This window comes from Anguilla anguilla, chromosome 1 (assembly GCF_013347855.1).
Source record: "Anguilla anguilla isolate fAngAng1 chromosome 1, fAngAng1.pri, whole genome shotgun sequence".
NCBI classification, from domain to species: domain Eukaryota; kingdom Metazoa; phylum Chordata; class Actinopteri; order Anguilliformes; family Anguillidae; genus Anguilla; species Anguilla anguilla.
Window position 1 is genome coordinate 62,744,569 of NC_049201.1, and position 14,106 is coordinate 62,758,674.

General features: G+C 42.3%; 1 protein-coding gene across 7 annotated transcripts in view; it reads right to left on the minus strand.

Moving 5' to 3' along the window:
• Window positions 1-14,106, minus strand: part of LOC118223946 (histone deacetylase 9-like) — a 123,991-nt gene that overhangs the window by 65,390 nt on the left and 44,495 nt on the right. For 6 of the 7 annotated variants that reach the window (XM_035411080.1, XM_035411089.1, XM_035411056.1 and 3 more), the window contains 6 exons: window positions 13,764-14,005; window positions 13,043-13,193; window positions 12,044-12,254; window positions 11,576-11,697; window positions 3,247-3,378; window positions 1,800-1,915 (listed from right to left, as the gene is read on the minus strand). In XM_035411080.1, coding sequence (XP_035266971.1) covers window positions 1,800-1,915; window positions 3,247-3,378; window positions 11,576-11,697; window positions 12,044-12,254; window positions 13,043-13,193; window positions 13,764-14,005 — 974 coding nt within the window. The remainder of the gene's footprint in view (window positions 1-1,799; window positions 1,916-3,246; window positions 3,379-11,575; window positions 11,698-12,043; window positions 12,255-13,042; window positions 13,194-13,763; window positions 14,006-14,106) is intronic. The other variant, XM_035411074.1, reaches the window with a different exon arrangement.

The following is a 14,106-nucleotide window of genomic DNA, read 5'->3' on the forward strand; positions in this document are numbered from 1 at the left end:
TGGGGGAGGCACAGCCGGTAACTGAGCCATGAATCAATACGGAAATGCCCCGGAGGAGCCTCTGAAGCCAGCAGCCAGGGCTCCAGCCTCAGCGCTCCCTCACACAGAACAGGCATTGTCGTTCGCCGAGGACAGGCCTGGACGGATCCCTCACCCACGCCACGCTTTCATACAAATGAGATTAAGCCAATGGCCCGGCCAACAACCTTTGGTTTGTAAAACATTCCCAGAAAAGCAAGTGTTCCAAAAATGTTAATCTGTCTAGTTTCCTAGATGTCTTTTGAACATAAATATGTAAGTCACAAAGAAAATTGCAGGAACAGTGTTGGGAGATTTATTCAGTTTTGTTATTCCTTTTAATGTTCAATTTAATGTTTAAGTTGGAAATCTGGCATTTCAGTACTGTAATGGTACAGTAGTGATGTCTTTTCATGACTATGGCCAAGAAGGAATTTTACCAGAAAGTTTGTGTGCAACATCCCTGGAATCATTTTCTGTAACTTTTTATAAATCTCACAAGCAAATGGAAATGTAACCAGAATGTTTTTGAACAATGTTTTTGAATGTTTTCCCCATTGTTTTTGTAATGAATCGTATTAACAGGAAATCCAAAATAGCATTACAGTCATTTGTTTTGTAACCACTCAAAGTGGTGAAAACTATTTTTTATTTTAAAGGTTTTATCACAAAGCACTCCAAACAGGTTTTAGCCATTTTGGGAAATTTCTTTTCTGTATTAGGCAAAAAGAAAAAGAAAAAAAAATTAATCCCAGATCATTTCAGAGTATCACTTCCTGTTTCCTGTCACAGGAAGCCTATTTTCATGAGTGCCAGATTGGGTTTACTGCAATCCGTTCTCCTGAGCAACACCACTATTTATATAGATGCTGTTTTTCGCAGTTTTCGTTTTTAGAAAGAACAGACGCTTGCTTGTTGGAAGCAAAAGTAGAAGGCCCTCCAAGATTATCACCCCCCTGAGGATGACTACAATGTTTATTTAAGTTTAATCACATTCACTGATGTCTGTTCCTCTGTCACATGCACAAGAGTACAGAGCAGTTTAAATAAGGGAAAAGGGTGAGAGCTCTTTTTGAAACCTCTTGTTGTGTATGCCTAAAAACCTCCTTGCAATTTCATTTTTGTACACGTTTTTTTAAATGAAAGAAATAAAATGTTTATTAGGGCTTTACATGTATTCTATGCCACAAGTGTGATATTGTGATATGGTCTTTTCAATGTGAGCTTTCAGAACATCTGCAGAAGAAAAAAAGGTCGCGTGCATCCATGTGTGGAGGTAGATTCTCAGACATGATTGTTTTTATTGTCTGAATGTAGAGTCGTTTTCAGTGGACTGTGACAGAGGGGAGGGCAGGGGGCATTATGGGTAACAGTGTTTTCTTTGCTGCAGATTGAGAGCAGGATGAGCAGCAGCAGGATCTCCAAGGAAAAGCAGCGCACTTAATCTCTGAGCACTTGCACAGTAAATTTGCGAGTCACTAAAAACTGTTATGGCACTGGTCCGTCCATTTGCCAGGCATATGTACTGTATAAGGCTTGCTGAACTGAAATACAGTTTTCGTTACAGTTTTCACAGTGTCATATGGAAAGGGTTGGTAGGTTTTAAAAAGCGAAATTTCTTGATCTTACAGGAAGCGCGAGAGTGTTGAGTTTCACCGGTGGAATGTCCTTTGGTCTAATAATAGCATGGCTGATTTTTTGCACAGAATAAAGGCATCTCTTCTGAGACCACCGTGAAATGGCCGAAGAGGCGGGTAGGTGGAGATGGGTGGGTGACGTACCTCAGTTTGAGTGGTGGTCGGCAGGGAGGAGGGTCCGTTTTCAGCTCCCAGGGCACTGGACGCTCCATTAGGGGAGCTGGGACCCGATCCTGGAGCACTGCTACTGACCGTGGAGTCTGGGGACCCGATCACAACCAAGGAGAGAGAGGGGAGGGGGAAAAGAGGGGGTGTAATTCAAGAGGCTCTCTAAATATATGCCCACTCTCTAAATATACACGTATGCTCTGCTTTGTTTTTGCACATCATATACCTCAAGAGCATGCTGAACTGAAATCTGGTAAATGGACTGCATTTATACAGCGTTTTTATCCAAAGCACTTTACGATTGATGCCTCTCATTCACCCATTCACACACACACGCGCACACACCAACGGTGAAAGGCTGCCATGCAAGGTACCAATCAGCTCGTTGGGAGCAATTAGGGGTTAGGTGTCTTGCTCAGGGACACTTCAACACACCCAGGGCGGGGGATCGAACCGACAACCATCCGACTGCCAGACAACCGCTCTTACCTCCTGAGCTATGTCACCCACCAATCTGACAAATCTAAAAAACACCTGGCAAATATATTTAACTTTCTTAACTTTCTATAATTTAGACTCTCAGCCCATTCCATCACACTTGGTACAAACAGATTTCAGATGAGCAATATTTAGCTGTGAAACAGGAAATACCCCAGCGACTAAAACCCTCCCTCCCCAGGCAATGCTATGGTCAATTATGCATCGCCCCCATGTAATTCTGAGCCACAGTGCACAGTGGGTGTTCCCAGATGCACCGCGGAGAAACCCCATGATTACGATTAACTACGACTGAATTGTGAGTGTCTGGCATAATACAGGAGGGTTTGGCGTGATCAGGAGTTCTACAGAAAGAGCCAGCCAGCCAGGCACCATCGCTGCCTGATGTGAAAATCCTTCCCTGACCCACAGTGGAAAAATCATTCACCCAGCAAAGCCAGTTCAGGAGCAAAACATCAGAAAGCCAGAGCACCACTACATAAAGTAGTGATGTAGGCTCACTGAAGGCAGATAGAGGACAATGGAAAACATTATCAATCACACGGATGGGCCTTCAAACTAAGAAGATCAATGAAATAGTGGGCTTTTATTTTTTTACATATACTATAAGCCTTGGCAGAGACAACACCACGTTCAACCAACAAAACTATCTGTATCTGTTTTCGAAATGGAGGGCGGGATGTCGACTAATCTTCCTAATCTTATTTTCAGAATAGCTTCCCAATATTATTGCTCAACTTCCATACACAACACATTCTGTGCATTTGAAAATGTGGTATTGTGGTTTGGCTACACCACTAGTTGGCTGTATGTATAGAACAGACAGGGTGTGTGTGTGTGTGTGTATATATATATATATATATATATATATATAAAAGTGAGTCTGCATGAGGTCAATACTTGTACCAAAGAACTATCCCCCTACCTATGAACTCGAGTGTCCTCTTTTTGAAGGGTGTGATGACACTTCCATCTTTTCTCCTCATCAGGGGGCTGCTCCTTCTCTCTGCCACCTTCTGTTTCAACCGCGACCGCACTTTCAGGTTGGGCTCAGAGGCTGTGGGGAAAAGATACCTCATTAGTAGGCATCCGATGCTTCACCATATGCTTTCATATCTTGTTCACAGAGAACCAGTGAGGCCATATTTCCAATTCTGACCATCTCGCTTTTCTTCTGTCAAATCAATGAAAGTACAGAATAGTTGCCAATCATGCACTCCCTTCACACTAACAATTGATATAAACATAAACATATAAAAACCTTTCATTTGCGAAAAAGCTGCTGTTTCATTTGCAGTTGTTGAACATGCAGGAAAGCAGAGACCCCGTGGTAAGGGGTGCTATTTAAATGAGTCAGGATTGGGACTGGTTCTCTGTCATCTGGAATAAATTAGGTCAAACAACACTGAGCCTCTAAGTGAAAGAGTCCGCTACCTGCCGCCCCGATGGCCACAGCCTGATACAGTAGCAGCACTTAAACTAACACAAAAACACGGAGGACATTTGGGTAGGCCGAGTAAAACAGAGCCCCACTGCACCCCCCCAGTCCCCCCTCCCCCACCCCCCCAACTCTTAATGGAAACCAGAGACATAAACTCCTACCACAGCCTATCTCAAGGGTTGTGTTCAGGGCTAAACTAATCCAGACCCATTCAAGGTAAAGGCACTCTGATCTGCTTCTGCGTTTCAAAATGAGATCAAAGCTATTCTGGATTACTGCATTACCCAAGATAGAGAAGCATCTATGCCCAAAGCAACCCAAAGTATTCCTTGACAGATGTGAGTAGGATGTGTTGCAATTAACATGAATAATCGATGAATATCATGTGGCTGCTTTTTCACATTGTGAATTTCACACATTGGATGTCATTTTATGATGGGATTCAGATTTTCCTGATGACAGCCTCAAATGAATTAGCTGATGATATTAATTATACATAAAAATAGATTTGGAAAACATTTTATTCAAATGGCAGCTAAATAGGTTATTCTGATGACAAATTTCAGACATTTAAATGACGCATGACTACATGGCAAACACAAGTCACTTACATTTTAACTGGATACATCTCCAGTTGGATATTCAAAATAGCAACCAGAAATAGTGCCTGAAACATGATGAATTATATCACATTGACAGTTGATAAAATGATTATATCTGAACAAAAGGGAACCTTAATGATTTACACTCATTGAGAAGTCAGAAACTCTGATGGGTAAACAGAAATGATCACACTTGAACTGCTAACTATGAGGGGTTAATGAGAGAGTGGAATTGTCTTAGCTTGCCTGGGGTAATTCAGCTGTGAGTCAGAAGGGGGCAGCGCTCTCTCGAGTTCAATCATGAGTGAGTCAACAGGGCGGTCCCGATCATACTCACACTAGGGGCTTGAGAAACTCCTCTGTCATTCTCCCAGAGCGAACCTCAGGGTTTCACATTCAGATACACTATGCATGACTGCTGCTCGAAAACATTCACTCCAGAGAATATATCCTGAAGTCTCATCATAACCTAGGAGGACTCCTCTCCAAACAAGTATTACTGTTGCTGGATAGGAGTACACAATTTCAAACTTACATAATACTGCTTTTCTGTTACATAAGGCATGATACTGAATTTCAATTAGTTTGGGAACCCTTGAGAGAAATTATTATAAGCACTTATCTTATACAGTGTGTACAATGGAGGAAAATTGAAGATCATATTTTAAAAACAGTGTGAGCAGCGTATGCTTTCTCTATTGCAGAAATCTCGTCAGGCAGCACGCAATTGTCATTGCAATGAGCAACAGTCTGTGATAAGTCTGATATCACATTTGTGAAGTTAAACGTTGCCTGTGTGTGTGTATTTGTGCACGTGTGTGTGTTCGTGTGCGAGTGAGCGTGTACGTGTGTATGTTTGTGCGTATGTGTGTTTGTACGATTGTGGCCAGCTCTAGCACAGCGCAAACCGACGGTTCTATTTCCAGCGCTGTCAGCTGCGGCAGACAGTCTCTGATCCAGGCGAGCGGTAGCAGGATGCAGACCCCGAGGGTGCAGGAAGGAGAGCTCCTCGCTCCAATCCGCTTCACGCCCTGCCGCCCTGATTGCTTTCTATTTTTACCGCACCGCCACCACGCTCCGCATCAGAATTGGTCACCACGGTAACGCAGATGGAGAGGCCCGGGAGGTGGCCGTTTCATTCCGCGGTCTCCGCACCAGGCGAGCGGCACAACGGGGAGCCTCAAGCCTCTTTCAAAAGGAGAGAGAGAGAGAGAGCGAGGTCTTCAAAACCCCTCCTCTCTCTCTGGCTCGAGAATTTGCACCAGAACCTTAAGTCTGTGCTGGCAGGTCACACTGTCCGTGCAGATGAGACCAATGCAACAAAACTGAATTCATTATCCCCATCAGCTCACTGCCAAGAGATTTCTATCTGACTGAAACATAACTGATTCCAAGCCCAAGGTGCAATATGCCTATAAATCACAGGCTATAATAAAGAAAAACGGCTGTGGAGATACACAAGGTTAGTCTTCATGGTTATTGTATTTATTGCACGATGATATCTGCACTTGATCAGATATACACTAAATTGCTATTTAGTTTCTGTCAACTTCCATTTTGATCTGGGGTGTGGCAGTGCGGTGCAGTGTTAAAGACAACAACATTATGAGTTCAGCGAGCAGCTCCCTTTTGCAGGCTATGTCGGAGCATTGGGGATCAGAGAAAATCAAGCTGTGTAAATGAAGGCTGCTTTATTTAAGCGTGCATTTTGCAAGTGGGAGGGGAGAAGGGTATCTGCTGAGCAAATGGGTAATATAATAGTGCTCTGGTGTGCTACATGAGGACAGACTTGGCTGAAATGGGGCCTTTCCAACTTTGCACAGTATAAACAAACCTGCTCTGCTCACAGCTGTGCTCTTGATCTGGCACGATTTCCAAGCCACAGAAACACAACTCTCAGGGAGGACACTCTCCAGTCCTACACCCAGTCTTCCACCCACCTCCTTTCTTTCCCTTCCTGCTTGGCCCTGCCTCGCTGTTTTTTATTCAGAAGAGAGGGGTTTCCCTCAAATAAAACTGCTCCATAATATTCAATGGAAATTTCAAAGATACAGCAACATCATTGATCAAAGAGTTTCAGAACTATCGTGTGCCTCTGTGGGCACCAATAGTCAGAAATATGAGTGGCATGATTGCAAGAGACAAAGTATAATATAAATCTCACACAAGCCATCAACAACCCTGAAAATGAAATGTCTCCATGCCTTTCCCCTCACCCTGTCTGTGCCTGATCCACTCATTTGGGGCACTAAACTGGGTCAGGACCAGAATGAGCTGTTTCTCTTCGTTGCCAGTAAGCTGGGCTATTCTTGCTCCCCAATGTGTCACGTGCCCTTCGCTGAGTCTATTTTAGTCCCATCCCAGGGATTTAGAGAATAAATGTCCAGCAAAGAAGAGGATTACATATAAACACAGCCAGAAGCTAATCCAAATTTTAGATAAGAGTCTGGGATTTATCATTGTTTTCATCCAAAATGGTCAAAAGTAGTCACTCGCAACCTCGAAGATTAATATAAGTATACTTTTTGCCCATTTCTACAGTGGCCTTCTACGAGGCAATGCTTGATAAAATTGAGATCCAGTACCCAGCTCAAAGCTGAGTGATATACAAACTGGAATAATAATAAAAAGATGCATTTTAAATTACAGCTGGAGGAGCTAGAAGCATCTATTCAGTCTGACTTGTGCACCATTTTCTACAACAGAGGCCTTTAGAACAATATGACGGACCTCAGTGGCCACACCCAGGCCAAGTGTATCATTCACCGGGGCAAACTATATTTTCTCAAAGGTTGCTAGCAAGCTATCTCAACAGCTACAAAAGGTAAAAGCCACAACAAGTGCCTCTCACCTAACAACCCATCTGTATTAGTGTTCTATCAGGCCTTCAGAGGCAGAATGGATGACCTAAGCATCATTTTTAAATGAAAAATGCCACCTGAAGCTTCTATAACATTTACTTTGCAACACATTAAAAGTAAAAAATATCCTAGAGGTTGTAAGGCAGAAAAATAAGAAACTAGGAAATGTTACTTTTTTTGGTGAAATTCCATCATTGGCAACTAATACTTCCCTCTTGTATTTTACCCTTAAACCCAAACATTTGTTTAAAGCATGTTTAAAGTTAAATGTATTACACTTTTCAATATTGTACACAATTCTGTGAGTTCAGTGGCATCTACAATGCATGCCATGTGATGTGTAAGAACCTAAAAACCTGCACAGCTTCCTCAGATTTATCACTGAAATCTCAGAACACAGAATCGCAGCTAGGCAGAATGCAGGACAACAAAAAGTTCTGTTTCAAAAGAAACTCAACAATTATTGTTAATTTAAGCACTAAAACAAAAAATTGTACTAAAAAACAATGAAAAAGGATGCTTTCAGTTTCAGCAAAAATTTGTGATGCTAATTTTGTCTTGACCAAATATTGTTATTTCGTCTTTCTGACACATGATGAATATAAGCCATTAGAAAAATACCGTAAAAATATTTGCTCAACAATTAGCTGGAAGGTTTTAGCGTATTTAATTCAAAAGGAAAACACAGGGGTAACCTCTCTTGTTTGCGTAAAGCACCACCATGGAAAACGTTTGAACTGTGCAGTCGCACACATTGTGGTTCAGTGTGCCCAGCCTCCATACCACTTAAGCAAACACAACCTGCGATTTCAGCAAGCCAAACCATATGGACCTGACATGCTCTCAGCTGCAGTGGACCTGCAGCCTCTCTTCTTTGTTGGTCTTGACTAATTCTACTTCAGTGGGAAGTTCTGTCAAACCAGGACATAAGCATCCCTTTTACAGGGGCAGGAAAAGTGGGAAGTTGGTCCTATGGAGCTCACATGATTTATAAATATTTATTTGCAATTTGGTGTGATTTCTTAATTATCTTCAGATCATATCATGGGTTAGATCTACCATGTCAGGACACAGATAATCTTAAGTCAAACTAACAGCGATGAACTATGAAGGTGATTCATATATTTTTGAGATGTCCATTATCAATTTCCTTAGTCTGGTTTTAAAAAAGGTGGTCTCCATCCCCTTCAAAAACCACTATTGTTCAAACCAGACTAGGGGAAACGGTAATGGTCATCTCAGAAAAATATAAAGACATTTTATATTGTTTAACAAGGATCCTTTTTTTCCTGAACTTACTTTCTCATTGCGTTTTCTAGAGTAGATCTTTATTAAAGCTCTGTTGTCAAACATATTCACTCTTTAATACCCTGATACAATAGAGTGTGCCGCCCTTTCCCTAAACTCAATCCATTATGATGAAACCTGAGCTATCATCCCCACAAATTGTCCCTGTTTTGTTTTGAAACCCCTATCGTTGCTTAAGTAAACAGTCCTGTCGCACTTCATTATGCACTCCTCTGTCTTACATACCGGTGACAGGTGCCAATCAACTAACTGTTACCGGTGCTGGGCAGAAGAACAAATAGCACCTTTGTTTCTTCATCTTGCTTGCCAATTTATGAGTGGGATTTAATAAGGACAGACAGGAAGTAGAGGAGGAAATGACCACATCTAAAGGCTGAAATCCAAGCAAATCCAAGCAACAGGAAGTGGTCTGTGGGATGTTCTTGTCATATGTGGGGCTATTACTCTTAAGCAGAAATAAGAGTTCATTAGGATGAAACCTATGAAGTTATTTGAATTCAATTCTGGATAGGAAAATAAAATTTGTCTCAATGTTTAAAAATGACTAAATATAAAAATAACGCTGACTGAATAACATGAGGCTGTAAATACATATGTTTGCAGAAATGTTTTACAGAATGGAACATTAAGTAAGTTAAAATGCAAATAATACATTCTGTATTTGTGAGAGAAAGAATACATTAAATCAGAAATTGGCAGCTTGGACATTCATACAAAAATACTATTATTTCAGAAACTGCATATTAGAAGACCATCCCCTGACTCAGTCTAGTCTTCATTTACATATTCACAGAGTGACTGCAAGAGAGGGAGAAAATGATAGAGGTATGGTACCCATACAGAGGTAATTACTCCAAGGAGTCTAAAGTGACACAATAAACACCAATGACTTTTATGTTCTTTTGAAGTGTGTGTTTAAACAAAGCAACATAATTGACTAAAACAAGTTTGCATTTTGCATAAAAACTACACAACATGCTCTGAAATTCCCACAACTTTAAGGCTTAATTGCATAGATATACAATGTGCTAGTCCAGATGGTAAAGTCATTTGAACAGGTATAATTGTTTACAGCCATAATTCAATGGGACACAAAGGGGGAAAGGAATGTAATGTAATTTCCTTGACTTCACAGCAAAATTATGAACAGTTTTGGCTTGTCAGGCATTTGCGACCACTGAGACCAAGAGGGAGGTATAATTCTTATTTATATAGAGCTCTCGTGGGATTTCCCCTGAACTTAAACCCAAGACGTAAGCGCTTTCCTATGAAAAGTCCTGTATTATTTTCAAAACAATTAGTGGGCCTCATAACTCAGCAGAAATTAAACACCTTTCCATCTTTTTGCTCAGCTCACATGAACCCTGCACACCTCTGGAAGGCATGGCTTTATAATTTTAATGAAGCAATGTTGTTTTACACATGCATCTCAACATCCATCTTGACTCATCCATCTTCACTAACTAAATGTCTTCTGCACAAGCATATGACTGAAAACACTGTGTGTCTGGTAGGCTGTTCAGATCAGTGGTATGTTCTCATCACAGCTGTGACATCTGAGATGCTTGGTGCTATAAAACTTGCTGCTTGTGGTGATTGTACTTCACTGCAAGGTAATTTGTTCTTCCTGTGCTCTGTCTCTTTTCATTTAATTTCATATTCAGGTTCAGTCTGACCACTAAGACACTTCACACTTCGAGTTGGGAATTGGGAATATTGCAGCTATATTAGTTATCTGTTTTTCATTGCACATTATATTTATCTTAAATCTATAAATACACATTCATTAAACCACTGAAATTGTGATATGAAAGTATGGAAAATAAATTGCTAACACTTGTTCCATTATTCAGACTTAATGATGCAGCTGGGCTTCACTTAATTTGAGTGCTGTGAAACCATGAAGCCATAGCATGCTTTGGACCCCACAGGTTCTTCAGAGGATATTGTCTTGGGGTTTACTCAACCCACAAAATATGGAGCTTGCACTGTTCTTTCATGTCTGCACACACTGTGCGCCTTCCAGTGGGAAATAAGATACATTCACCCTGCCTTTCCCTTTAGCTCATTTTCAAATACGATCTAAAATACTGCGCATGAAAAAATATCTATGAATAGAAAGCTGAAATTATATGATTTCCTCTGTTATTTTCCCTCCTGACTTGTACACTTCGTTCTATGTGCAAGTGGCACAAACAAAAATAGCATTTTTATGTGAAAAATGCTTTGAGTTATTGCCTCTATTAGCTGAAAAACCGCTTGAACGAGTAGAAGTCCTGTCAGAGTCAGAGTGCCCCCTTGGGCAAGGAAGACCATTTGGCTTGTGTCAGAGGTCATGTGACCAAAGGTGACTATCCTCAGGGAGTGCCCCATGGCCACAGGCCCAATGGTGACCCTAGTAAGTGACAATATAGTCACCTCCAAACTGATAGAGGCGTACAAAACATTAACCTATCTCAAACCTATACCCCCCCCCCCGCCTCGCTTATTGGCCCCCTTCAAGATAATTTGCAAGAGCTTGCATTAACCCCTGGATTAGCAGCCACGGGCAAGCGCTCTTTTGAAAAGGGGTGACCCGAAATGTAAACAGGAACACTCACAGGCCATATTATCCACCACTTGAGGATGTCAGTTATGTGACATGCACCATTGACCTCATACCACAGTGATTAATATCACCCGGACCCATCTGCAAACATTTAGGCAGTCAGTGCTACTGGGTGGACATCCATCTCCACCATAGCAGAGGTTTGTCAAGATGACTGCGATGACTGTGGAAACACTGAAGAGATGCGCAGACCACCATTGTAGCAAATTGAAAGCGTCAGATTTATCATTTAACAGTGATAATAATCTAATGATATGGATTTCAATAATGCCTTTTGTCCCTCTTTCAGAAACCTAATATTTTGGGGGAGGGGATACTGACCACAAGGTCCACCACTATGCTTTTCTTCTCACACTGTACATGAGCTGCCTTCAGTGTCACCAGGGGTATAAGGGGGGAATTTGCATCCGGGAGGATGTTTGGATTTAACGTACCTGTCTTTCTCAGAGGAAAGTCATTCCTGTTGTCCAGAGATGAGGGGAGGGTGTACTTGTAGGTGGGGGATGTCCCGCCCAGGGGGGGTGAACTCTGATCAAGGGAGGTGTGATGGGCAGCTCTGGTGAAACAGAAAGTGTGATGTTACGAGACACATTTTTACCCTAGTTAAGACAGGGGGCATGCAAGTTTTGTCCAAATCTACATAGATATCCATGTGGCAATTAAATTATGTTCAGTACTGCATTATATTCTGTGTTACTTTCACAGTGCTGTATCACACTGTCGAATTCACACTCATGCAATACTGTCAGAAAACAGCTCTCTCATAGTGTTCAAATTTTCAAATAAATTTTTTTTATTAAAACAGGACTAAACTGTGTATATTATACTCTCTCAGCAAACCGAGGCAAGGAAATAACTAAAGTTATGAAACATTTCAGGAATGTTCTTGGAATGTTACTTACGTGTACCAGAGTTTGGGGTGGTGGCCCAGGGGGTGACTGACACCGTTGGCGCCCGGGTCCTTGGTAGATTTACTCAAGAGAAACTCCTGGAGTTTCTGCTTGACCTCTGTGCTGGCCACTGCACCTGTGAAAGCAGGGTTCACATGCAGAGGGCTTGGGATTATCCTGAAGCTCCAAGCTGCGTGACGCTCAGAGTCACCACCGTTAGATCCTGTAGCAATTCCCAGGGGCACCAATAAAGAGAATGTGAAATTATATCACCAAATGCTTCAGTACAACACATAGCTGCAAGTACTGCAGATCTTTTAACCCATCAGTGGACTCAGTAACTTATGAAGGAATATCTCCCCCTTGTGGATGATCTATTTCGGAGCAGGATAAGGGTGAGGTTTGCGCCCACAGCAAGTGTGAGTGCCAAACCAACACTTGCTATGTATAATTCTGGTGCATTGAGTTTAAATTGACAGGTTGATGTATACACTGGCATTATGTTTCATTTACTGAATTGTATTTGCCTTGCTACATGCACAAAGTGATGTATAATTATCATTCAATGTGACGCACAAACATGGTAGGCAACTACAGCTCTGTTTCTTTTTTTAAAGGCATACATTAGCAAAATAATTTTTACCTATCAATTATTGCAGATGACCACATGCATAAGGACTGCGCATATTAGGTTGGAGATGTGCATTCACTGTAAAAACTGTAAAAACTGTAAAAACTGGACCCTTTTTTTGGGACTTCAGCTGTTTTGTGTGCAGATTGTGGGTACATGTTTAGTGCGGTATTTATGGTGGATATGGTGTTTAATACTCAGAGAGTGCAGAGTATGCAGTGAGTTAGTAATATGTAAAGGCTGTTGGCTATACTTTCCAGGATTGCTAATTCACATAAAAAGCACACTCTGTGTTGAAGCTGTGTGAAGTGCTGAGGGCATAAGCTGTGTGGAGGATGTCCTGTGCATTGCGCGCAGCTAGTAAAACTCAAAGCTCCTACTTTCTCGGGCACGCTCCTTGCTCCTCAGGATGAGGATGTGCTGCTCCCTGCGGTGTCTCTCCAGCTCCTGCTCCTGGCTCTGCTGCTCCAGCTTCCTCTCCTTCTCCAGCAGCTCCTGCTTCTGCTTCATGACCAGGAGCTCCTGCTGAAGCTGAGGCACAAGAGACAGCAGCGTAGCTTTAGGGCATGGAGCAGTGTCTTACAGAGCAGGCCAGCCTGTGCTGGGGGGCGTGCGTGTGTGTGTGGGAGTGTGTGTGCGCGTGTGTGTAAATGCACATGTGAGTGTGCACACATTTGTGTGTGTCTGTGTGTGTGTGACTGCACACGTGTGTGTGTGTCTGTGTGTGTGTGGGTGGGGGGGGGGGTTGGGGTGTGGAAGCTGTTGAGGGGGGTGTCGGGAAGGTGATGTCATCTGAGACGGCCTTGACCCTCACTGCTGCAGAATTACATTTTTCTCTTTATCAGCTACAGCCATGACCATCAGCCTTACTCTGAGACACAGCAAGGCCTAGACAATGGGCTCTGAACCTCTAATCCTGTCCCAGCATATAAAATGGATGTAAAACTGCATAATACAATTAAAATTGCATTTAAAAGATATAAAGTATTATGAACTATGAATGTTTTTTTCTACTTCAAACACAGACTTGGACCATCCAGAAATGGGCAGTTCAGGTTCAGACTGAATTTTGGTACATTAGGGATATGAGTGCACTCTCACCTTGAGATGCTCCTGCAGCTGGGCCTGGTGTTGTCGGGTCAGGTTCTCATGCTGCTTCTGGAACTCTGTGATGAGCAGCTGTTTCTGGATCTGCTGCTGCTTCTGGATCAGGAGCAGCTCCTGCTGTAGCTGCTTCTCCCACACGCTCGGGTCTGTCCCCGGGCCCAGCATCCTCACATCCGTACGAAGATCCAAGGGTGAAACAGGCTCCAGAACCGTCTGAACCTCTGGCTTAATTTCCACTGTGAGAGAGGGAGAGGGAGACAGAGAGGGAGAAAGAGAGGGAGGGAGATTAGAAAAACAACTCCAGTACTTGACTACATGAACTTGAATGGTTGCTTCT